Here is a 26,420-nt window from a genome sequence, read left to right as displayed (position 1 = left end):
ACCTAGAAACATAATCGGGGCGAACCGGGATTCGAACCCACAATCAAAGGTTTCTGGCGTGCCCAAGGGACGCAACTCTGCACACCAAATCGCGGCGCCTTAGACGACTGGGCCACCCGTGCCCCCCTTGGTTAATTAGGTCACACCTGAGTCATTACATGATGGCTGAAGACTCCACAACATTACACTATCAGCTGACTTGGATTGTACCTGGTGAGCAACACTGCATTGGCACTATTGAAGTGAAAGTGTTCTTTGTTGTCCTAATCTGAGATCCATACTAAAGCACTTTAGGCCCAGTGGGGATTCCAGATTAGAATAGATCCCCAGCAACCAATGCTGGTGTTATAAAGGCAACCAAATGGATCGGGTGGTCAGGCTCGGTGACTTGATAGCATACCATCGTACCCCAATGGTGTGGATTGTTGTTCACACTATTAATCACTGGATTTTCTGGTCCAGGCTCGATTATTTACAGGGTTGCCATATTACACAACAAAACCTTTATGTTGACATATATCAGTCAAACTACAACAAATGACTTTCGCCGAGTAAATGTATAGCATTTATGATATAAATATATATCCATTCTCTCTCCACTAAAGTTTGTTTCAAGGTGTCAATAGCGGTAATATGACCATGGTTGCTGTAAATAACTGAGATGTGCGATCTTCCGATCATTTCACATACAATTTCGATGAAATATTGAAGGAGATGGTATTTCCGGTGTTAAGTGCTCACAGTAATGTCTTTGTGTTTGGGGAAAAAACATCAAAACTCTTCAACCCTGTGTATAAGACAACCCCCCTTGAAAGCCCCCTAATTCTAGGTACGAAAACGTGCCTTATACACAGCAATATATGGTAGATGGAATATTGCTGAGAGTGGCGTTGAACAACAAACAAAGCACTTGAGTGAAGAGTTTTCTCAATAAGTCTGAGAGTCAAATTCATATGTGCTTTCTTATTGGAAACTTCTCTTTCAGCTCATGCAAATTATCTCCATTAGTGGCAATCTTTCATTTTAAGTCCTAAAGATAACCAGCTTGCAACATCAACATTTGCCTCAACAGCAGACCAGACTTTGAAACCATGTTCAACAGACAACACGCACACATGTGTACAAGTACATGATTTAATGTTGGCAACATTGTTAATGACGAAACCCTCCAACATTACAGAAATCATGCAAGACATTGACATTCTGATTACTCATGATGTTAACTCAAGCCTTCACAGACAACACAGTGAGAAATACACATACTGAAATAAGTGTTTATGGTAAACAAACTAAATATGCACAAAATTTGCATACAGATCAGCAGTATCATGGTTAGCAATGAAAATTTATTTAGGAAAATTCAGCTTTTTGGGACAAAACCAATCCATCACATAGAAAATGTATTAAAAAAACTTAAAATAGAATAAAATACATCATACAAACCAATAGATTTCCAGTGTATTTCTAAGTGTATTTGATCGTGTATGTACATGAAATGTATCACAGCAAATAATAAATGTATAATCGTTACAACATGTACAAAATGTTAAACGTTAACTAAAATAGCTATATAGAACACAGGACAGGTACATGAATGCAATATGATTATAAATAATACTGTTATCACAGATGGTTTGTTTCATAGCAGGCAGGTAAAAGTATTTCTGCCATTTTACAAACACAACATCAAGGCATCACAAACTAGTATACGTATCACAATCTGTTGAATCAATCGGCCTTGAACGAAAACATCTAACAATTAACACCACTGGACCAGGTACCATTAAATAATCTGTACCAAATTATGAGATCTGCAAAACTCATCTTATCAAATCCTGTACCATTATGAGGTAATTTGCAAAACAATCAGTGAAGACCAGTGTTAAAAATACATTCCGTCAAAACATTCCAAAACAATGCCATTGGATATAAAATGAATTTTCCTTGAAGACCTGCACAAGTGGTGCAATAGAATGATGCAGCGAAACCTCTCAAGACCTAGACAGAGACTAGGGATAATCATTCCACCGACCATGATTAGACCATGAGTCGTGATCCAGGAATGTATCGTGACTCGCTCCAGATGTTTGACTCGCCACAGTTGCGAAGTTGGCGCAGACACTGACGACAGCGGTGATACTTGTCACACTGCTCATGCACCAGCATCCCAGGACTGAGAGATCGAAGTCGATCCTCCAACTCTCTTCCTCGTTTCATGTCTGCAGATTTAGACCAGTCATCTTCCAGTCGGCGGCGAGACAAAAAGCGCATGTTGTGACGGTTGGCTCTGTCATTGAGCAATCTGTTAAAAAGACGAAAATTACATTTCAACTTCAAACTTCAAGATTTCAGAGATCAAACCAAGAGTCCATGACAAATTATTGCCTCTAATCATGTTACACCAGACTGATGAGAATAATTATTCCGGGACCATCAAGTAACACTGTCTTAGGGACAGATCATCTGATATGCTGGGGCTTGGGGGAGGGATTTTGCATAGAGACTTGATATATTTTTCAGCTATATCTGCAAAACCAGATATCTTTTTCATTAAGACTATGAGCTTAAATAATGTTTTCAAAAAAGCATCTTGTATGGCTGACAATTTATATTTTTTTTGACAGTCTGAAGCATAATCTTTCTTTACAACCACAAAGCACAGGACAAGCTTAATTTGTTTCCCATAATCATATGCCCCAGTGAACCACTCACTCCTTCCTGGTACGACTCAGAGTCTCCTCCTCTTCCTTCTGCTCAGACAGACGTTTCAGGATGACATCTCGCTTCTTTTGTGCCACGAAGTCCTGCTGTTCTCGGAACAGATTGTGTGCCCGTCGTCGTTTCTCAGCCATCTTCTCATTGTTCATGTCATTCTTCCCAAACACCTCGGAGTCAGCCTCGGCGGAGGGCATTGGGACAGGCTTGAAACGCAGCTGTAATATGAAGCCGTGTTAGCAGGTGAAACACATGGGGGTATATCAGTACGACATTCAGGACAACAAGGAAAAGGCGATGGTTTAGAGAAAGAATAGAGTACAGATAGGGTGACTACAATGATTATATCACAAGAAGAAGGCAAAAAACGTGCAAGAGAAAAACACCTGCGTTAACTTCAGAAGATGAATGCAAACAGAACACCCAAAGATTAGAATTAAATTAAAGAGAAAGTGCTTTAAGGCAAGTACACTCAACTTCAAACACCCAAATGTTATCAACAGCAGTCATGTTCAATTCATGAAACCAATTTCTTATGTTTGAAAAGAATATTCAAACAACTTTCAAAATAATTTCTCAGTGACTTTGAATCTTAAAGTTTTGATAATAAGGATAATTAACTTAGATATTAAAATGTAAGGCATGAAACAATTATGTTGAAAAATGATCTGGACCAAGGAATACAAATCAAAAATCATGAAATGAACTATACCAGGTATGTCACAGCTATTAAATAGACACTGGGAAGATAACATGTGACAGTCGAAGTTAAGCATATGCAGGATAGATAGATATCAAGTTCCCATGAGAGTACCATAGGCAGTGTAAACGGAGAGGCACTTTCAATGGCTGCTATTTCTGCAAATGGCCGCAGCACATTAGGCGGTGGTACAGTGAGGTGAGAGTATGAGAGATCAGGAGAGAAGAGAGGACAGCGTGGTGTAGGATACTCGGGAGAGCGGAGAAGACCGTCGTTTTTGCGGAATCTGTCCCGCAGGTGTATCTAGCAGCACACAAACATGCAAATACATAGGACTTAAAAGCAATGCACAACAATCAGGCCATCGTCTCAAGGCAAGTTAACAGACCTTGACAAACTAGGCTGGAATTTCTGAGTTATATTTTGGCTGGCCTAATGAGTCTATGTTTAGTCAAGTTAAAAATCATGTAACAAAATCCACATCCGGTTCGTAAACCCAACATACCATGCAAACTTTGGTAGATTGCAGGATTTACAAAGCATGTGTACCATCAAATGGGCCTCGACAGATATTTTCCAAATCTTTTCATATTTTTAATCATGTTGTTTGAAGCAAATGCAAGTGATAAAACTTGTAATAACCACTGGTAGCACTACAATTCAGCCACGAAATTCCAGTCTAGTTTGCAATCAAGATGCAATAAGGCATATAAAAGCAACATGAATGTGAGGTTTATAGTATATTTCAATAGCAACATTATCCTAGTATTAATACAGTTGTATTGGAATCTGCTGGTAATAGGCAATATGATTCTTACCCATTCTACTTAATTGAATTATCACATAAAATGATTTCGTCCGTTATTGTAGGTGAGATCAGTTTACTTCAGCCCCTTTGCCCCCAAACATACTGTAAATCTTGAAATTAACACGAGCTTGAATTAAATGCGAAAAATGTGAGTGGTGTTTGTTTGCATTTATGAAACTTCGCATGTATGTCTCCAAATTGACTATCAACAATAAGACAGCCTCACTGCTCACTTTGGATAGTGGAAATACCAACTTGAATATATACACAAACTACAGTTTATTGAGCAGCAGTTGTAACAAGTACATGACAATGACAATTAAAGAATAGGAATTATACAATAGGCATCCGGTGAGTTATCACTGCTGGGGTCAAGAGTTCTACCCACTCGTGTCAAACGAAGCATCATTGACCACTCCAATCAGTGAACTGTTGTTGATTCAATTATTATATATCATGCTCATACCTAGTTTGTACATCATTTTCTTGATAACGGTGTTAGAATCTACACCGAAACGTCGCCCAATTGTTATAAAGAAGTTGCTTATCCATAACAATTTTGTCTTAGTTACCATTCCAACTTCTAAATACCACTCAAAGAAGTTATTATATTGCCTTTGAACTTCCTTAATGCTATTCAGCAGAATAAAAATATAAACTGTGTGTTGTTGAAAACATTGTTCATTGTATTACAGAAGTGTTTTACTCTGCGATTAAGCGGTACTATTTGCTGTTTGATTGGATTAAGGTAAGGATATGAATCATTCCAATGGGGATGGGGTGGGGGGATTCGCATTGATTTTGAGTCGCATTTTTGGCTAGGGATCAGCAGTCGCATTAATTTGGAGACACATTTATATCAAGATTTACAGTATATATTGAATAAAAAAAGTGAACAATTTAGGGGTTATTCTTTTATAGTGAACACATAATTTCATTACAATATCCCAAAAAATATTTATGATCCCTAACTTTGTTTGTTCTGTATAAGTACTCAATAACAATTTTGCTGGAACATACAAGTCAAATGTAACAATACAGTCTTTGATGTGTTCAGTGGTATCATTCAGTGGGCATTTAAATGATTTGTTTGAATGGTTATACATATGTGCAAACCAGTGATATTGAGATCAATGTTCTATGTCATCATGTAGCAATGACACACAATGATCCAAGTCACAGAGTCACAGCAATCTATTTAGTTGCTTCTTACTACTAACATAGTGTGGGTGAGTGAGTGAGTATGGTTTTACGCCGCTTTTAGCAATATTCCAGCAATATCACGGCGGGGGGCACCAGAAATGGGCTTCACACATTGTACCCATGATGGGAATCAATCCCGGGTCTTTGGCGTGACCAGCGATCGCTTTAACCACTAGGCTCCCTGACCGCCCCTACTACTAACATAGACTAATGGCATCCTCGAGTGGAATCTCTTAAAACCAGACTTTGACTAATCAATACTAGTCCGGGTAGTCCACAATTTACAATGTTACTTTACCATCAAGAGATCTTATCCAGACCACTACCGAAAACGGATTAAACTTTGGGCTCCCACACAAATCCGGTTTTGACAGATTCAACAATATTCTATGCTGGCATCCCCACTGGTGCCAAAGTCCAAATTCTGGACACGAGATGCAAGATTTTTGTCACAGACTGAAGCATTGACAGGACAGTGTCATGTGATATTATGGTGTTGTGATGTGATGGTTATTTGACAGTTTCATGGTACCTGTGTATCGAGAGCCTTCTTGTAGACATCGGTTTGATCAAATTTGTCCTTCAAGTACTGCTCCCTCTGTGCTGCCAGACTACAATATAACATGTACACATGAACACTGAATACACGTCACCCTGCACATTACAACATGAGAGGGGCGTTCAATACGTTTTGCAACTTCAATATAAGACCAAGTCGCAGAATATCTTTTGCACGTTTATTTTTCAATATGATCTCCATTCACCTCAATACACTTATTCCATTTGTCCTTCAAGCTTTTAATACCATTTTTATAGTAATCCGCAGATTGGCCCTCTAACCACGCCTCTGTGGCAGCCTTTATATCCTCGTCATCCTGGAAGCGTCTTCCACGTAGGGCAGATTTCATTTGCCGGAACAGGAAATAGTCACTGTGGGCTAAGTCTGGGCTGTAGGGTGGGTGATTTAACTGTTCGAATCCACATTCATATATGATTGCCACATGCTATCATGAATTTCTTTTGCTTTGCATCCCTCCTTGGTAAGGAACTTCATTACAGCGCGTTCTTCATGTTTGAGAGAATCCATGATTGTGACCACCCTTAGGTGAATGAAGCCATCACATCTAACTTATTGTTGTGTCTGGAACTTGTTATGACACATGTCAACCTGATGTTATGAGTAACTTATGACTAGTGTCACACCTGCCACAAGTTGACATTGTTTGTGTAAACACAAATGCCCAAGTTGCAAAACTTATTGAACGCCCCTCGTAGCATGTTTACATGAACACTGCATACACTTCACCCTGCACATTACAACATAGCAATAGTGAAACTATTGTTGAAATTGTATAAGTGTTGAAATGGTGAAAGTGTTGTTGAAATGGTTGAAGTGTTGTTGAAATGGTGGAAGTATTGTTGAAATGGTGGCAGTATTGTTGAAGATGTGGAAGTGTTGTTGAAATGATGGAAGCATTGTTGAAATGGTGGAAGTGTTGTTGAAATGGTGGAAGTATTGTTGAAATGGTGGCAGTATTGTTGAAGATGTGGAAGTGTTGTTGAAATGATGGAAGCATTGTTGAAATTGTGGAAGCATTGTTTAAATGGTGCAAGTATTGTTGAAATGGTGCAAGTGTTCTTGAAATGTTGCAAGTGTTCTTGAAATGGTGGAAGTATTGTTGAAATGGTGGCAGTATTGTTGAAGATGTGGAAGTGTTGTTGAAATGGTGGCAGTATTGTTGAAGATGTGGAAGTGTTGTTGAAATGATGGAAGCATTGTTGAAATGGTGGAAGTGTTGTTGAAATGGTGGAAATATTGTTGAAATGGTGCAAGTGTTCTTGAAATGGTGGAAGTGTTGTTGAAATGATGAAAGTGTTGTTCAAATGGTGGAAGTGTTGTTCAAATGGTGGAAGTGTTGTTGAAATGGTGGCAGTGTTGTTGAAATGATGGAAGTTTTGTTGAAATGATTGAAGCGTTGTTGAAATTGTGGAAGCGTTGTTGAAATGGTGGAAGTATTGTTGAAATGGTGCAAGTGTTGAAATGGTGGAAGTGTTGTTGAAATGATGGAAGTGTTGTTGAAATGGTGGAAGTGTTTGGTACTCACTCCTCTGCCAGCTGCACTTGCTCCAGTCTCTCGAAGAAGGCCTCGTCTGCATTACGCTTCTGTTTTGTCTGATCCTTCACATCAACCTGGAAAAAGGTATCTCCCTTGTCACTATGAGTCTAGTATTTTACCAGTAAAATTTGACCAGAACACCTGAACCTGCAATGGACTGTTCCAACAGGTTCACAGAATATTTCACCAGTGTAGCCACAGTACCGTGCATTCAACCACAGCACCTCTGTGTTATTAGGGTGTCTTTATTTAAGAAACAAACAACTTGTGATCGTTGTTTATCGTACAGTAAAACACTGCAGGGAGAATAAACCATGAGGGCTGTACCTATATATTAAAGAGTGACACAAGGGTGATTGAAGGTCTTTTACGAACTGACTTGTGTTTTATCTGTAGGCAAGCGCGGATGATATACCTATATGAAAACACTGAATTCCTGCTAGCTTCCAACACTTTTCAGGATTCGAGAATGGAGCATGTGCCTCTTTCAACACATTCGACTGTGACAAACTCTGTACAATCCTGAGTGCACTGACATTTATTATTGGCCTGTAGCTTTCTGCTGCCGCCACTTATTTGACTCATTGTACTGCTTTTTGTGATTGCAAACCTAAGATTGTGCTTCAATATAATTTGTTAATTGCTAATTGATCTTGTGTTTTCATTTGCTGATTTCACAAATTAGTTCTGCACGAACCATTTCTGTGTTAACCTGTGTTTCAATTTGGAATTTATCTTGTAATATCACAGAAACCTATTCATGAACTTATGCCAAGTGGAACCTGTGTAGAAATCCCAAACTTGACATGCTTTAAACATAGCATTGGCCTTGAGGCCAGTGAACAGTGTGTGTTGTTACCTGCGAGGCCAAGTCCTTGAAGTATTCCTGCTGCTTAGGGAACCTTGGTGGTGTCAAGGGTCTTCGCTGGAATATGTAGGATCTCTGTGGAGAGAATTAATTGCTCAATCAACAGGAAAATAGCTGTTTTGGTTTGGTTTTGTTTTATGCCACACTCAACATCACTCCAGATACTGACAGCGGCCTGTAAATAATTAAGTCTGGCCAGACAAACCAGTGATTGACATTATGAGCAACATTCAATGCTATCAGGGTACAATGACATGCTTTGGTTGGTTGGTTTGTTGTTTAATGCCGCACTCAGCAATATTCAAGCTACATGACGGCGGTCTGTAAATAATCGAGTCTTGACCAGACAATCCAGTGATTAATATCATGAGCATCGATCCACGCAGTTGGGATCGATGACATGCATCAACCAAGTCAGCGAGCCTGACCACCCGATCCCGTTAGTCGCCTCTTACAACAAGCATAGTAGTCTTTTATGGCAAGCATGGGTTGCTGAAGAGCTTTTCTACACCGGATCTTCACGGGTTACAATGACATGCAGTAAACCAAGTGGCTGAGCCTGACCACCTGATCAATTCAATCGCCTGTAACGACCATTTGTAATGTGGAACGCCCACATGGGAACACTCACACTACTTTCTGGTGCACATAACACCAGAGCCCTGCCCTACTCCCACAAGACTATCTGGAAAAGGTTGCCCAAAGTTTTGATCACTTCTGTAGATCACACACCAACAGATGAGAGTCACTTACTTGGAAATCTGCATCTCGCGCCTTCTTCTTCTGAATTGTAGCATCTGCTACTCCAAGATTGAAGGCTGCCATTTTCTGAAGGTCATGTCGCTTAGACAGGTTGTTCTCCTGGAAAAGGTGTTTTTAAACAAAATGTAGTTTTGAAAAGAAACAGTTTCAGTTACTCACCCAACACCATTATCAGACTGTGCCAAAGTCTAGCCCAAACCTGGCCCCTAGAATCCCTAAAACTTTTATTTTTAACACTAGGGTTATGACAATAACACCTGGACTTCTTGCTTCTTATGCTTTTCTTGTTTGTTTGTCATCTAATGCCACACACAATATTTTAGTCACATAACGGCAACATGTAAATCATTGAGTCTGGACCAGACAATCCAGTTAATGGTATTTATGAGCAATGAGCCATGCTGGCAGGGTAGGATGACACGCAATCAACCAAGTCACCGAGTCTGACCACCCAATCCATAAAGTCACCTCCTATGACAAGCATAGGTTTCGGGGACCAACTCTGACCCGGAATTCCTACTGAGGGCACTAACGCTGCTGTATAAATGTGGTTGTACTGACATGTTCCGAGATGGTTTGTTCCGCATCCTTCATGGCCTGGTACTGCTGCAGCAATCTGTCCTCCTCATCCTCCCGACGCCGACGCTCCTCCCCGAATGACACAGGGATGTTGCGGCGGGCCCGCTGATGACACAGGTAACACAGCTCCTGGCCAGCGTGAGGGTGGCCACAACTTGCACTGTGTTGGCGAGCTCGGTCCATGGCAGTTTGGTCAAAGGTGACCCCTCTCTCCAGAGGAGCTAACTGACCAGCGGACATTGGCTTGTCCATCACTGGAGGCTGAGGCATATACCTGCAGTACCGAGGAATGAGTGAGTGAGTGAATTGGGTGTGTGAATATATACTGTTGCCATGGAAATTATAAAAAAAATTAAAAGGCACCAGTTCACCACTAGACCTATCTATGTGCCAAGTTTGGTGAAGATTGCCCCCATTTCAGGCAAAGTTGTTGCCATGGAAACTCGATTATTATTTTTGAAATCCCAAACTATCAAAAGGCAGCAGTTCACCACTAGACCTATCTATGTGCCAAGTTTGGTGAAGATTGCCCCCATTTCAGGCAAAGTTGTTGCCATGGAAACTCGATTATTATTTTTGAAATCCCAAACTATCAAAAGGCAGCAGTTCACCAGTAGACCTATCTATGTGCCAAGTTTACTGAAGAAATTTTGTACGGTTTTCAAGATCTGCTCCGGAAAGAAGCACTACTGCCATTTCCAGCCCATGTCAAAGTTTTTGCCATGGAACTCAAAAACAAATTTCCTTTTAAATCCCAAACTACCAAAAATATGGACTCACATACCCGAGGGGTAAGACCAGGCTCGTGCTCGAATACCTACATGGTATACATCGGTTCAATAAATTTGGCAATTATCCTATCGTATACAAAATGAAAGAGTCACTAAGATCACCAAGAAAACCAATGTGATCGCATATCAAATAAAATAACTTTGAAATTTGATGCTGATTCGCTGAAGCTTCATTGAGATAAGAATTGTCAACTTGGGAACAGAAAATTATTTACATCTCAATGTAATACATGCCATGTTCAGGGTGAAAAAAATATTGTACACGTGATCGTCACATGATGTATGTTGCGATTTGTGATTGGCTGGATTTTGGCGGGCTGGCTTCTTAGCTCTTACCTTATATGATAAATAAGATCATTTGATGCCAGCGCAGAAGGAAATTGTCAATAAATGACAAAATATAGATAATAAGTTAAAAGTAACAATTTCAATGTTATCCCAAATTCGCAAGTCAGTATTTACCTTTTTCTTAATTGAAAACAAAACATTGAACGATAACTAGGCTTGTAAATAGTTGACTTTTATAAGACGTTTTCCCGACATTTGAAGAGATAATTAGAATATGATACAGTAACACAATGTTAATATTTAATAAAGTGATGTCCAGTTATAAATATCTTAGGAAAATATAGAATTAATAATGATTAATGTTACAATGCTAATTGAGAATGAATAGGTCTACTGCTTGCAACAGTTTAATAGTTTCGTAAAACATCCCTTTTAAACAAGAAATAAAGTACTTTTTTAAACCAGGAAATATCCTTATGAAATGGTTGTAAATAAGTGTATTGTTACAAAAAATAACTGAAAGAAAAGCTATTGGGATCGATGTGACGCCCTAATCAGCAGAAATTCTACTCACGTGTCCTGTAGTGGAGCAGGAGAGGACTTGGCGAGGTATGGCGGTGTTGGTGGTCTGGAGGACCGCGTTGACACTATTTGTAGATCATCCAGTAGACACACTCCACTAGCCTTGGGCAGCGGCATCGCCATCCGTGACAAAGTTCGTACAGGACCCACAGGCCGTTGGGGCGCTAGAATAAGATTGGAATGGTGTGTCAAAGTTGATACTACAGCACTCCAAACACTTTGAAACAAACAAGTTGAAATTGTGCAGATGACATGTAACAGGGGTCGATTTAACTGCTGGCCCGCTGGCCCCTTGGCCCATGACTAGTCAAAATTACGCAAGGCTTGCTGAAACATAAAGTAGATGGCCGGGCTGGCTAGTCAAAATTTCTGTGTATGTTTAATTTTTTTAATTGGAGACTGCTCTTGAAACACGTTATTTCGTGGGAGTATATTTAGGGGGAATGAGGTCATGTGAATGGTTAACTCAAAGATCATCTTGGTAGAATGACACAACCATAGGCCATTTTGTAATGTTCTGTACAACAACAACAACAACAACATCTTTATTTGCTTATAAAATAATCACAAAATGAGTTAAATGGAAGCCTAGTTTTATTCTCAGAGTGCAGGAAATGATGTTTTAGGGGTGAGGAGTTCTAAACTTTTCAGAGCCTCCTGGGTAACTTAGTCGTGGCCTCAAACATTTAGTTTTGTGCAAGTTAGTTTGGAGAAGGGCCAGTAACTTTTGAAAGGAGCAAGCCCTGCTGGCTAGACACAAATGTGTTGTTAAATCTACCCCTGTGTAACGTATGGATTTTGGCTGAACAATTTCCACATTACATAAAGTTTCAATCCAGCCCACACCCTGATTGATATATTTTATTTCATTCTGACGTGCTGATCCAAATCAGACAATGTAGGGTGGGCTTTGTTCTGCTTTTGTTGTTCCTCAAATCATCACATATTTGCATAATCAATTTGCTAACTCATCAACTTTTTTCACCCACACAAACATTCCTGAAGTAAGTTGGGCCTAGGAATCCATATTCAACGTACTGTCTCCCTGCCTACGTCATGTGAGCTCACAATAACAAACACAGCGTCTGCATGGTCCACAGAGCAGGCACTGCCAAATGAGAACTCAATTCTAACTTGATTTGCCATTTCCATATCAAGATTAGACAGAGTTACTCATGAAAATGTTTTTGTATTCAAGTTCTGAATTGTGAACTATGGATTCATATGGAAATTGGAATCTCATCCATTGTAATGAAATCATATTTCATAATGATATCACCTTGTGGTACATTTCTAAACTCTGAAACAGTTAAAGGTGCTAGCTTAGTTGCAAGGAGATATATATTATTCAAGGGCCAATGTCAGTTCAGCATATTTTGATAAAGAAATGGCTTGTTTAAAAGCTCAATTTCCTTTATATAATATTGAAACTAAAACACAAAGTATGTTCTGTGTACTGAAATTTTTGACAGTTTTTTCCTGTAAATCTATTTTTAGCTGATCACTGTGTTTGAAGTTCCCTTGTGTAAAAAACAATATCTTTACACAACTTGTGCAGGGATACTATCTTGGCATTTTCCTCCATATAAAATATTACACGGTTAAAAGATATAACTACTGAAAGAGTATGTTCTGTGTACTGAATTCTCTTTACTGAAACTTTTGACAATTTTTTCCTGTAAATCTATTTTTAGCTGATCACTGTGTTTGAAGTTCCCTTGTGTAAAAACCAATATCTTTACACAACTTGTGCAGGGATACTATCTTGGCATTTTCCTCCATATAAAATATTACACGGTTAAAAGATATAACTACTGAAAGAGTATGTTCTGTGTACTGAATTCTCTTTACTGAAACTTTTGACAGTTTTTTCCTGTAAATCTATTTTCAGCTGATCACTGTGTTTGAAGTTCCCTTGCCTAAAAACCAATATCTTTACACGGTTAAAAGATATAAACTACTGAAAGAGTATGTTCTGTGTACTGAATTCTCTTTATTGAAACTTCTGACAGTCTTTTCCGTTAAATCTATTTTTAGCTGATCACTGTGTTTGAAGTTCCCTTGTGTAAAAACCAATATCTTTACACTACTTGTGCAGGGATACTAGTAATATCTTGGCATTTTTCCCCATATAAAATATGACACAGTTAAAAGATATATACTACTGAAAAGACGTTAAACACCTGATTTGTTCATATTACTACAGTTAATCGGTCATGTCAAGACAGATAATAATGTGAAAGAATCAGACACTCTTTAACTTCTTTCAAGTAGTATATATAAACTTACAAAGTAATCTGACATCTTTAATGATTCTGTCCCAGTAGAAACTGTTAACTGAGATACGAATCGACTCTCATATAAGAATGTTAAGCATCAATATTCAGTATATTTCAACAATATGTATCTAACAAATGGATCCCAATACACAGACTGGGCCATTGTTGGCACCATTGATTATTTGCCATGACGTTCTGGCATCCAAGAGAGATGTGAAGAGAGTTGATGAAGCATGTCAAGTCATCCATTGTGTCAACACACACACACCAGGTACCTGTCTTCACTTACAGCCAACATCAACTATGTTGCTAGGGAAAGCGGTCTGATAAAATCAAAGCAACAACAAGCTTTAGTCACGGTCTTGTACCAGTATCTGACAAAGGAGGGAAATCAATTACTGTGTTTTAACTATAAACAACTTAGTTTGATTCATAGGTCCTATCTCATCCTAATATTCAGGATGCACAAGAACATTTGGGGGTTATCAAATATATGTGGTTAATTGCTTATATGTTTGTGATGAAAATATAAACTGCCAAGCAAAAGAAAGTACCGTATTCGACGTAATAAGCGCCCAGGGCGCTCTCAAAATTAGAAATAGGGGCCTCTTATTAGAATATTATTTTGGTGAAAAAACAGAGTTGAAAGATAAATTTTGTGGTTTATGCTGACAGCCTGAAATGTTTATATACGAGAGATACATTTTTCCAGAATTTAATTGCCCATAATTAAGGGTGCATATAACACACGAGTGCGTATTATATGCGAATAAATAAGTGTTGTGTACATTGATCAATCGGAAGGGGTGCTAATTGGTATTGTTCACTAGCCAATATATTAGCAATTATCGCCATGGGGGCTTATTAGAGCAGGGCGCTTATTACCTCGAATACGGTATACACTTATGTTTGATGGAGGCTAAAAATGAAACAAACAAGAAATAGTTATTTGATGGCGGTGTATTTGATACAAGTATGACAACGGTGTTTAGGTCTACAGTATTTCAGCAACTGTTTTCAGCCTAGCAACATTTTACTAACTTTTGTAATTTTGTTGTCAAATCCAATTTTCAATAGAATCCTTTCTTTTGCCTGACAGTTAATACTATATTAGAGTACTTGTGGCATCTTTCCTAACCTCTGTTACAGACCCCAGGGCAATGTTTTAATAAAAATATCCCCCTCATTCTATTTTCATTTCCTTCTCAACAGTACCAGCCTATACTCATCTCCTTGTCACCTCCTGAACACCAGAGACTTCACTAGTCTTTAACACTTGGAGTTTCCTTATATAATTAGTGTTATTTTATTTATTTTTTATTATTTTATGTTAGGGGCCATAAGTTAGTCTATTTCATACCTTGTCAGAGTTGTCACACTCTAGTTCATGCATGGTATCTTAGAATCCTCAACAACATCGACACTTATGGACTATGAAAACATTATTTCCTCACTGCGAGCATGTAATTCCCCCAAAGAAATTAGAATCTCAGGGTCTGACAAATGTACCTTTTCCAAGCAGAAAATAGGACCAGGTTGATCCAGGGATTTACTAAAAAACTGGTCCTTTTTTGCTCCTTTTCCATAGTTTAAATATATATAACACAAACATGCCTCCTGTTCATATCCTTAAATTCTGTCAATGCCAAAAACAAGGTTACATTTCATATTTGCCTGTAGCCAGTCTGGCCATCTAGCTTGTGAAAGGCCTCCTGTCCCCTCATGAAGATAACATGTAGAGAGGCATTTACTGCAAGGCCTGTGGGGACAATACACCAGCAAATGGTATTGTACTAAATATTAACAGACTATATGATACCAGTATCGTTGAAGTTCTTATTGTGTTGCATCAAAATCAATATAAACTCAAGACTGCTAAGAAACAGCACATCCAACACATCGATCCTCCCAGCCTCACCAAGATATCAATAAGTTTCAAAATGAAAGATGAGCAGATGTCTGATGTTATACGCTGACCCCTGAACTAAACACTTGTGTATACGCCAGCAATAGAAACTAACAGTAACTGTTTTAGTCCAATAGTCCTCAAAATGACAACATATAGCAAAAACCCTTAAAAAGGATAAATTTCTACTCATCCTTAGGATACCTTAACTATTGGGCAGTTTGGCAAGGACTATAGGAGTAGTGCCAATATCGCTGATCCCTGAACTAAATACTTGCTGGAAGATATACTGCAAACATTAAGATGCCCAACAAAGTAGACACAGGACATGAACCGTTTAGACTGGCTTCTCAGGGTGCCACCACAACTTAAACTGCTAGACTGGCTACTCAGGGTGCCACCACCACTTAAACTGTTAGACTGGCTTCTCAGGGTGGCCACCACCACTTAAACTGTTAGACTGGCTTCTCAGGGTGGCCACCACCACTTAAACTGTTAGACTGACTTCTCAGGGTGGCCACCACCACTTAAACTGTTAGACTGACTTCTCAGGGTGGCCACCACCACTTAAACTGTTAGACTGGCTACTCAGGGTGCCACCACCACTTAAACTGTTAGACTGGCTTCTCAGGGTGGCCACCACCACTTAAACTGTTAGACTGACTTCTCAGGGTGGCCCCCACCACTTAAACTGTTAGACTGGCTTCTCAGGGTGCCACCAACACTTAAACTGTTAGACTGGCTTCTCAGGGTGGCCACCACCACTTAAACTGCTAGACTGACTTCTCAGGATTGCCACCACCACTTAAACTGTTAGACTGGCTTCTCAGGGTGGCCCCCACCACTTAAACTGTTAGACTGGCTTCTCAGGGTGCCACCAACACTTAAACTGTTAGACTGGCTTCTCAGGGTGCCACCAACACTTAAACTGTTAGACTGGCTTCTCAGGGTGCCACCAACACTTAAACTGTTAGACTGGTTTCTCAGGGTGGCCACCACCACTGAAACTGCTAGACTGACTTCTCAGGGTGCCACCAACACTTAAACTGTTAGACTGGCTTCTCAGGGTGCCACCAACACTTAAACTGTTAGACTGGCTTCTCAGGGTGGCCCCCAACACTTAAACTGTTAGACTGGCTTCTCAGGGTGGCCCCCACCACTTAAACTGTTAGACTGGTTTCTTAGGGTGGCCACCACCACTTAAACTGTTAGACTGGCTTCTCAGGATTGCCACCACCACTTAAACTGTTAGACTGGCTTCTCAGGGTGGCCACCACCACTTAAACTGTTAGACTGGCTTCTCAGGGTGGCCACCACCACTTAAACTGTTAGACTGGCTTCTCAGGGTGGCCACCACCACTTAAACTGTTAGACTGGTTTCTCAGGGTGGCCACCACCACTTAAACTGTTAGACTGGCTTCTCAGGGTGGCCCCCACCACTTAAACTGTTAGACTGGCTTCTCAGGATTGCCACCACCACTTAAACTACTGTTAGACTGGCTTTTCAGGGTGGCCCCCACCACTTAAACTGTTAGACTGGTTTCTCAGGGTGGCCCCCACCACTTAAACTGTTAGACTGGTTTCTTAGGGTGGCCACCACCACTTAAACTGTTAGACTGGCTTCTCAGGGTGCCACCACCACTTAAACTGCTAGACTGGTTTCTTAGGGTGCCACCACCACTTAAACTGCTAGACTGGCTTCTCAGGGTGGCCCCCACCACTTAAACTGCTAGACTGGTTTCTTAGGGTGGCCACCACCACTTAAACCGCTAGACTGGCTTCTCAGGGTGGCCCCCACCACTTAAACTGCTAGACTGGTTTCTTAGGGGGCCACCAACACTTAAACTGTTAGACTGGTTTCTGAGGTTGGCCATCACCACTTAAACTGTTAGACTGGCTTCGTGCGGCATTAAACAACAAACCAAACCAAGCCAAATACAACAATTCTTAGGGTGCCTCCCTCTAAAACAGAGATAGAGAACAATAAAATTCATCCGACAGGACTTGTTGTTTGTTATTTTGCTGTCTCAAAACATTTTTACTATGCCCAAGGATATTACGGATAGAAATAATTCTGGTACTAATGAAGTCTCCAAAGAGTGTCAGTTATGAAATCAACAATGTACACAGGCTTTTAATAAGCTTTTATGGCATGAGGGTTTGTAATACCAAAATATGAACTGGACAAATTGTGGCATCATGAGAATAGTGTTCAAAATTAAGCATGAACATCAAGACTTCCTTGTCATACCTCTAATGTTAAAATAAGAGATTTTTATGGGTTCCAAGATTCAGAAGCTGTAGAATCAATGCTACAGGACACCAGTACCCATCATGTTAGAACTGTATAATCACTAACCTGTCATTCTGAACCAGGGGTAAAGCCTTTTTAAAACATAAATCAAGGTGAAAGCATCCTGTATTATAATCAATTCATAATTAACACAGATTAACATGGTCGCCTAAAAAAATATGGAATGACACTTTCTATTTCACTGTTTCCATAATGTGTGCTTTGTCTATAATCTATTAACTTGTTACATTTAAAATAGTGACACTAAAAATATATGTCACAAATCATCACTTAACAATAAGTAAATCTCAAAAAAGAACGGTAGAATTAATATTCAAGCCAACATTATCCCCTATCATCTGCCACACAACAGATATCTGACTTAAGCAAACCATAAACTACTCACTTGTTACGTAGAAAGCCATAGTTATCTCACGTTCACAAAATAGAAAGTAACTTGTCACTTCCCTTCCCTCAGTCGACTATCATCAGTCACATCCGATGCCACCAAACATTGCAGATACTATGACAACAGCGGTAGTCTCGTTATCTTCTCGTACAAAATTCATAAATATTTAATTAGGCTGTATGTTCTCTTTGAATCCCAAGGAAGAGATGCATTAATTATTGATCCGAAAAAACACAATACCTGAAGTGGTTAGTGATGACTGAGGCCACGGACCTACTTCACCGTTTCCTACTGTCCTGAAAGTCTCAGACAGATAGCACCAGCGTTGAGTGAACAAGGACAGAAGTAAAGTGGCTGCCATGTAGCGATGGAGGACAGAGTATAGGTAACTGGCTTATATTGTACCTATTAGGTCATATTTCCATATCATCAATATGTTCTCATTCTGAATACACCAATCAGTTATTCATGAGATGGTGATGGCATTATGACATAACACAGTCAACTCATTACTGTTGTTTATTATGTAACTTACATAACTAAGTCTCACCAGGTGTTAATACCTACTGTGACTGCCCCTATCTCAAAGGTGTGAATACGTGGACAGATTTACATAATAGTTAATACCAATAATCGTGATATTAGATCAATGAAATTGTGAGAAAAAATATCAAAGTGTAAAATGCACAGGTTGCTATATATGGTTATGGTGACATTTCCGACATGTTGTATTGATCAGAGAGATGGGTATTGCCTCATGTGTCATGTGATCTAAACAATGCCAACATAACAATCTTCTTGTCACTCACTGTCACTAACAACACAGGCACACAATGCAGGGATTGTCAGTTGTTGCAGGCTAACAGGTCAGATAACTACAACAACTTGTAATCTCACAGTACTGTCTCCTTATATACCGGGGTAGTTAAACCTCATTTGTACACAAGTGTTAGGCCAGACATTTTGTAAAAGTTGGTTTATGAATCTGCTGACTCCAAATAAAATTTAACGTGAACAATATTAAAATACATGTAGAGCAGTGGGTATTTTTTATTGCCACCGACCAGAAATATGTTAAATGTTTTAAAAAAATCATCTACTGTCACTACCAATATTAATTATTTAAAATAGTATAATAAGAGCTGTTGAAAATTTATCTATAAAACACATTGAATGACAAATCGTGACATCATAACAAAGGGAGGTAACTTTACACTTGTTTTCCTATTCCTCCCGTCTCTACTTTCTTTCCTCTGCCTACTTAACATCTAGAGGAAATCATAAAGATACATTTGAAATTGGAATTATAGTTATATTTTCGACTTACTAACATGAATTTTGGGGTCAAAAGTTTGTAACACACACATTTAGTAACTGACTTTTGCAAAACAATTCCCTCAAATAAAGTTTCAAGAGCCAATACAACTGCTTTTGCCAATATAAGACATCAATCTAATCATAAAAGTCATGGGCTTGAATGGAACTTGGACTTTAGACAAGCCTTTGACCACTGAACTTTTCCAATGGCCCAACTTGCACTGTCAATTAGGCAAGCAGAGCTAGATCCCTTCTCGAACCATGAATAATGGAGTTTCAGACAAAATTCAGGCTTCAGGTTGTTTCACTAATACTATATATAATACCTAAATCATCAAAAAATGTTATCTTATGGGGCAAACACAAGATGTTACCAAGTTTGGAGTGACTGAGTACGGTGTTATGCTGACTAGGACAGTATTTCAGTTACATCATGGAAGGTCAGCTTAAAGTGGGGGGAAAGCTGGAAGTGATGAAGCATTTTAGGGAAACCCATGAACATGAGTATGGTGCTGACAAGTCAAGAATCATGATAAGAGGGACTCTGGGATTTGAACCCACAATCATCGGATTCTGGCCTGTGTAAGGGATGTAACTCTGCACAGACAACATGGTCATTCCTGGATCCACTAAGTTTTGATGACAAAGAGTTCTTATGCCTATGAAACATCTGTCAGAGAAATGACACAGATATCACCATCAGGTGGATTGATGCTCAAGATATCAATCACTGGATTCTTTGGACCAGACTCGATTATTTAGACACCGCTGTCATACCACTAAAATAATACTGATTGCTGTGTTAAACAACAAACAACTCACCATCAGAAGTGTCTGGTCCAAGTCCAGCATTGGTCATAGTGTTGACAGCGGGCTGTTCATCACCGTCATTAAGGATGTTGTCGATGGCGGTGGCGGTGTAGATGTCGCCAACCGTGGGTTCCTCTGTGACTATAGCCTGGGACTGGGCCATGTTCTCAGCAGCCTGGATCTCCATAGCCTGGTCCTCTGCTACAGCTGCTGCAAGGACATCCGCAGGAATATCCCCTCCCACCTCGGCAGACAGGGGGTCAGGGGCCTGGTCAAGGGGGTCCCCAATCAGTCCAGGGCCCTCCCCAAGAGTATCCACCACACCCTCTTCAGTCTCTGCTACTGGTTCAAGACATCCTGCTATCAAAGCATTGCTGTTCGATGCGGTGATTCTATTGAAAATATTTTAGAAATGTTTTCTTCTTTTGTTATTCATTATGTCAAATTGTCTCTCTTTTGTTTCACATTTTTTAATTGCATGTAATTATGTCTGTATGTATTAACAGTCTAGATTTCGCAAAGATACATAAACTACATATGTCCAATCTTCCTGAGGCAAGGGAGTTAACTGACTATATAAAAGTCCAGTTTCCAACCTTGCTGAACTAAGCTGGAATCTCTGGGCTCGATAGTAGCACCACCAGTGGCTATTATGAGTTATGTCCCATCTATGTCCCTTCTATTGACCAATCAGATTTCATATCTCATATCACTTGCATTGGCTTCAAACAAAATGGCGGCGCCCAGTCAAGACGATCTGATCGACAATCAAAATCGATATTGTAAAAAAAATGGGTCTCACTTTGCAAAACACCTTGATTTAAACATGATACAATTTGGGGAAAATATCTGTTGATGCTGAGTTGGTGGTACACATGTTTTGCAAATCCTGCAATCGACCGAAATCAGCAAGGCAGTTCAGAAATGGATGTCGATTATGTTACGCGATTTTGATTGGTCTATGCATGGACTCTTTAGCCAAGCCAAAAATTAACTCCATTATTCCAGTCTAGTTCGGCAAGGGTGGAAACTGGAATTTTATGGTCAGTTCCATGTCTCAGGAAGATACACATCGCCATGATCATCGAATACCAAAAGAAATATTCAGCAACATCACAGTTTCATGAAAAATACACATCTACAGAGCAATAATAAAAGATATTAAAATATACCACACAGAATAGAAAGATAGGAAAAGAATAAAAACCTTTAAAAAAAAATACAATTGATTTTAGTTACAGTGTAAAAATGAAGAGGAATCATAAAATTATATCACACACGATTCAAATTTATCATAACTGATAGAAACAAAAGGCATAACATAAATTTATCATATAACCATATCACCCACATATAGACACAATAGAAGTGGTGAGAAATGACATGTATACATGTGCAGTATTGTTAGAAGTGTACAAGTGACCACCATGCCCAGGGTCAGACAGATATAGACACAGCACACTGAAGCAAGGCTAGAAGAGAAGGCTGTGCATGCCACATTCAATAGTACCTGTGATTACCAGATCCACTGAAACCAGAGGGTCACACATTCAACACAAGGTGCTTACACACAATACATGTCCTGTATATATATACACACAATAGGCCAGCATATACTGCCAGTGTCACCCTCTATACTCTTGTCACAAGGGGTTATCACAGAGAGTCCAATATAGCACTCACAGCTGTCAGTGTTAGTTCCACCCAGGTAGTCAGGACAGACATTTGTTCATATATCTTGCACCTCAAAACTGACGTGAAACTTTAAACTACTGTTGTCACCCTAACCCAAACATGTGGGTAAAATATAAGGCACATGGACTCAAAGTAATCAGTGCTGATGGTGTCCTTCTGACAATTGGATAATAGATTGCTAATTCATAATTTTTTTATTATAAATATTAACATTTTTTAATAAAATATGTATTTTAATTCAAATATAAATATTTATAATAAAAAAGATCTTTACATCTTTATACAGGCAATTCCCAAGAAACATTTATCATTTCCCTTGATAAGACAGTTATTTTAAATAATATTTATTTATAACATTAAGATTCAAATTAGAAAAGTATTAACTTTTTCATTGTTGGAGCATTATTTTGTAAATTCTGTCAATTCTGAGCATATCAAAGATATATACCATCATTATTTTCTGTTAAAGATGCGAAACAGTAAAATGTCTAGTACAATTAGTTCTGGATTTTTTTTAGAGTTCCCTATGTCCAGGGACTGTGTTGGGAATAAATGCTGATTAGTGTCACTCTCAAGTCCACAACAATCACATCACCATGGTTACACAACTTACTTTGGAAGAACAAGGGTGTTGCTGGTTAGAGGTCGAGAGAAACACCGTTCTGATATGACGGAATCCACAGTCCCTGGGCGCTGCAACAAAGTCAACACATGTTATTACTATTGGTTTCACAAGCAAATTTCTGTTTTAATTGTCAAAGTTAAGAAGGAATAACCCAATTATAGTTTGAATTTTGAGATACTATTGTCCATGTCACTAATTCAGTATGCAGTCAGGTTGCTAATTCTGCTTGTCATAGGTTCACGTTCCAAAACTGTGTTGAAATTCAATTATAGCATTTCAGAACTGTTCTTTCACATTTTATGCCCTTTTTTTATCAAAGAAGTGTAAACTCACCTTATGAAAAACAAATGGTAACATGTATTCATGATGTTTGTATTGAAAAATAATTATTTAAAAAGCAAAAACATGTTCCAAAAATCCTACTTTATATAAAGAAGGATCCCTTCATTAAAAAGACCTAATTTAATTCATTTTATAAAACTTTTGTCATTACATTCTAAATGCTTAAGGAATAGGTTAAACTCAAAAGGAGGAGAAAAGAGTCAGAACTGGGGTGAGGCAGTGTGTATGTTAAGGGAGGTAACCATGTGAGATTTTATTACCTTCAGTTACGATGCAGAAGTTTTTAACATCAGTACAGATATTGTTCAGCAATGTGTTAGGGAACCAATACGCAATATGTATCAAGGGAGGACTAGGCTAATGTTTTTTGTTTGATTGCATATAGTGACATGAGCCAGGAGTTGGTTACATATTACATATTGGTTCTTCATGTTGAGTGTTGCGAAGCATGTGTGTTATAAACATGACGAAGCATGGCCACTACTAATTGTTTGTTTTCATGAGATGCCAGGGACGAAGAAATTGGGAAACACTGATGACCAAAAATAAATTAAACTTTGTCTTGGAATTAATTACGAAATGTAAAGTTATATCATTGGGTCAGTTTTAACCGAATCACCGGGAGATTCCAAGAAAACGTGTGTACAGCTGATTGCTGTTTTTGGCTTAGTTTATGAGAAAATATGCAAGGTAATCTTAACCCCTGGATGTAAAACAATCTTTAGCAGAACAAACAATTAAATTTAATCGGTAGAACAACATGTCTGGTGATTTTGTATCTCAAATTTCAAATTTGTACTGACCAAGTTTCTTATCACCCATTTGCTAAAGTGGTGCGGTGTAATTTTTTTCTGCGCATGATATCCGATTTTTTTCCCCAAAATACTGAATTCGCATGGGGTGTGCATTATACTTGGGTGCGACTATACTCAAGAAAATACAGTAGTCATCTTCGCTGGGTCGCATCAATAGTGTTGACTAAGTTTTGACTAGCCATTTGTAACACAAACTTACAATATACTAACTAATAACTAATCACATACATAGGAAACATTACGCTAACAGTTTGATTTCAACACAGTAAGTTTTCTTGGGACAGCCCAACTATATTTAGAAGTTTGAGATGATATCACTGACTAACAATGCATGGGAAACATGCTTCCAACATGGTATCCTTCAACTAACTAGTCCATATTTTGTGGTTTACAAACTACACAGCTAGATTTTATAGAAATCTTCTGGAAACTATGATCTGTGATAAAAAATATTCTAGAAAGCAAGAATTGGTGCTAGGACAAAATTAAATATTCAGCTTTGACAAACTATTGAAGTCTGAAGGCCATGGTCGACTTTCATGCCAGTACTGTTTAACATCGTCAGCTGAACCTGATGTACAGATGCTGTACAATAACTTAAAGTAACCCTCTATTTTATCTAAAGTTTTGTTTATATTGTTTGTTTGTTTGTTTGTTTGTTTAACACTGCACTCAGCAATATTCCAGCTATACGTATCATGACGATCTCTAAGTACTCGATTCTGGACCAGACAATCCAGTGGTTGACATCATGGGCATTGATCCATGCAGTTGGGATCGATGACATGCATCAACCAAGTCAGCGGGCCTGACCACCCGATCCCGTTAGTCGCCTCTTACGACAAGCATAGTCACGTTGTGTTTACATCTACATCTGAAGTAAACAATTAACTGAAGTGTTGGTCAGCTTGAGCTGAATTAAAATTAACACCGAGCAACCATAGTCAGGGATAGAAACTAACTGTTTTAGTCCACTAGTGCTTATAATGATAACATACAGCAAAACCGATAATACCAAATTTTCTACTAGTCCTTATGATACCTTAACTATTGGGCAGTACGGCAAGGACTAATGCTGACAGCTTGTGTGTTGATATATATTCACATATCAATTAAACAACACATTTACATGCCATGGAAAAGGTTCATTTTCATTTTGAGATCATAAATTTCGTACTACACAAAGGCATGTTAGAAGCATTAGTTTTCCATGAAACCATGGAAGTTGTTTTCAAAATCCCCCCTGATGTAGTGACTGTGTCAAGTCTGTAGGTAGAGCAGTTGTGCAGTCTGCAACCAGCCACAGTTTCAGTCAGTGTCAGTAAACTTTCTTTCTGACAAGTAAGGTCAGCTAATGAGTGAGTGACCGCTTTGACCAGTATCTCAGTTACATCACACTGTGTCACCATAATACGCAAGGGTAGATCCAGCATTTTCAAAAGGGTGGGGTCCAACACCCTCTCTCAGTGGGTGGGTGGGTGATTCTCCACAACATACTACATTTGGTTTTAAAGGGGAGAGTCCAAAATATGAAAATCCTCTCTCAGTGTTGGGGGGATTCTCCACTACCTTTAGTTTTCAAAAGGGGGGATTCGCACTCCCTGGACCCCACTCTGGATCTGCCTTTGATATGAGAGAAAATCACCAAGTGGTTCAGTATGTGCTATATGACAGTGTCATCTTAATGATGGAGGAAATGACTCAATGACTTGCTGACCACTCTGGTGAAACTCACAAGCTGACAGACCAACGATCATAACCAGAGAAAATTTGGAATTCAACCCCATGACCAGCAGATGCTGGCATTGCCAAGTTCCTCCCCAGCTCTTCCAGTATCATCACTGCCACCAGTGTGCAAGCAGCCATTTCAAGAATCTTGAAATTTCCCCACTAAACCCAAATGTTGTGCCATTTATATTCATGTGTATGTCTTTGAGAATGCCATTATAGTGAAATGGGAAAAGATTTACAACTGATTCAGGGTTAGAAATTGACACTAGTCCTATAGTCCTTGCCAAACTGCCCAATGCTAAAGGTATCATAAGGACTAGTAGCAATTAGCCTTTTTTAAGGGTTTTGCTATATTTTAGAATTATAAGGACTAGTTGACGAAAACTGTTAGTCTCTAACCCTGTGATTTACTATTTACCAGATGAATTAAAGTAAGTTTGATTAAAAGGATTGGTTCGAGATTGCAGACAAATGGAAAAGCACCCAGGAAACAGGAATACTAACAGAAACAACTTCACCTAGCTGTTCAAATATTTGTTAAAGTGTGCCTGTTAACTGTAACAAATAACTGCCTAATTTTCTACAATTAAAAATAAAATAAATTGTAATTTGATGATAAGTCAGTACTTATCTACAGTAAAATGACCATGTCTACCAAGGTTTAAAAAAAGAGAAGAAAAACTATTCTCTTTAATGTATATTCTTTGGTCATGCACACATCAAGCAATAGAAAAAAATTACTTCTTAAAAAAATACCACCAATAAGTACAGGTGCCAAGGCCTGT

At 38.9% G+C, this 26,420-nt stretch overlaps 2 protein-coding genes across 7 annotated transcripts in view; one reads left to right on the top strand and one right to left on the bottom strand.

The window, feature by feature from the left end:
- Positions 1-1,120: 1,120 nt before the first annotated feature.
- LOC124147671 (coiled-coil domain-containing protein 81-like) overlaps positions 1,121-26,420 on the bottom strand; it is a 32,706-nt gene continuing 7,406 nt past the window's right edge. For 2 of the 6 annotated variants that reach the window (XM_046518381.2, XM_046518382.2), the window contains 12 exons: positions 22,736-22,815; positions 21,938-21,955; positions 20,440-20,819; positions 11,406-11,577; positions 9,735-10,026; positions 9,165-9,272; positions 8,403-8,486; positions 7,532-7,617; positions 5,959-6,037; positions 3,530-3,718; positions 2,713-2,933; positions 1,121-2,302 (listed from right to left, as the gene is read on the bottom strand). In XM_046518381.2, coding sequence (XP_046374337.2) covers positions 2,038-2,302; positions 2,713-2,933; positions 3,530-3,718; positions 5,959-6,037; positions 7,532-7,617; positions 8,403-8,486; positions 9,165-9,272; positions 9,735-10,026; positions 11,406-11,577; positions 20,440-20,819; positions 21,938-21,955; positions 22,736-22,815 — 1,974 coding nt within the window. In that variant the 3' untranslated portion in view covers positions 1,121-2,037. The remainder of the gene's footprint in view (positions 2,303-2,712; positions 2,934-3,529; positions 3,719-5,958; positions 6,038-7,531; positions 7,618-8,402; positions 8,487-9,164; positions 9,273-9,734; positions 10,027-11,405; positions 11,578-20,439; positions 20,820-21,937; positions 21,956-22,735; positions 22,816-26,420) is intronic. The other 4 variants (XM_046518384.2, XM_048380691.1, XM_046518383.2 and 1 more) reach the window with 3 other exon arrangements.
- The window catches only part of LOC124147673 (probable C-mannosyltransferase DPY19L3), a 57,151-nt gene continuing 49,273 nt past the window's right edge, over positions 18,543-26,420 (top strand). The window contains exon 1 of the mRNA XM_046518389.2: positions 18,543-18,685. The gene's annotated coding sequence lies outside the window, so the exon portion shown is untranslated. The remainder of the gene's footprint in view (positions 18,686-26,420) is intronic.

Source organism: Haliotis rufescens, unplaced genomic scaffold (assembly GCF_023055435.1).
Source record: "Haliotis rufescens isolate VD_foot unplaced genomic scaffold, xgHalRufe1.0.p SCAF_32, whole genome shotgun sequence".
NCBI lineage: Eukaryota > Metazoa > Mollusca > Gastropoda > Lepetellida > Haliotidae > Haliotis > Haliotis rufescens.
The sequence above is the reverse complement of the archived record's forward strand: the minus strand, read 5'-3'. Positions and strand labels throughout refer to the sequence as shown.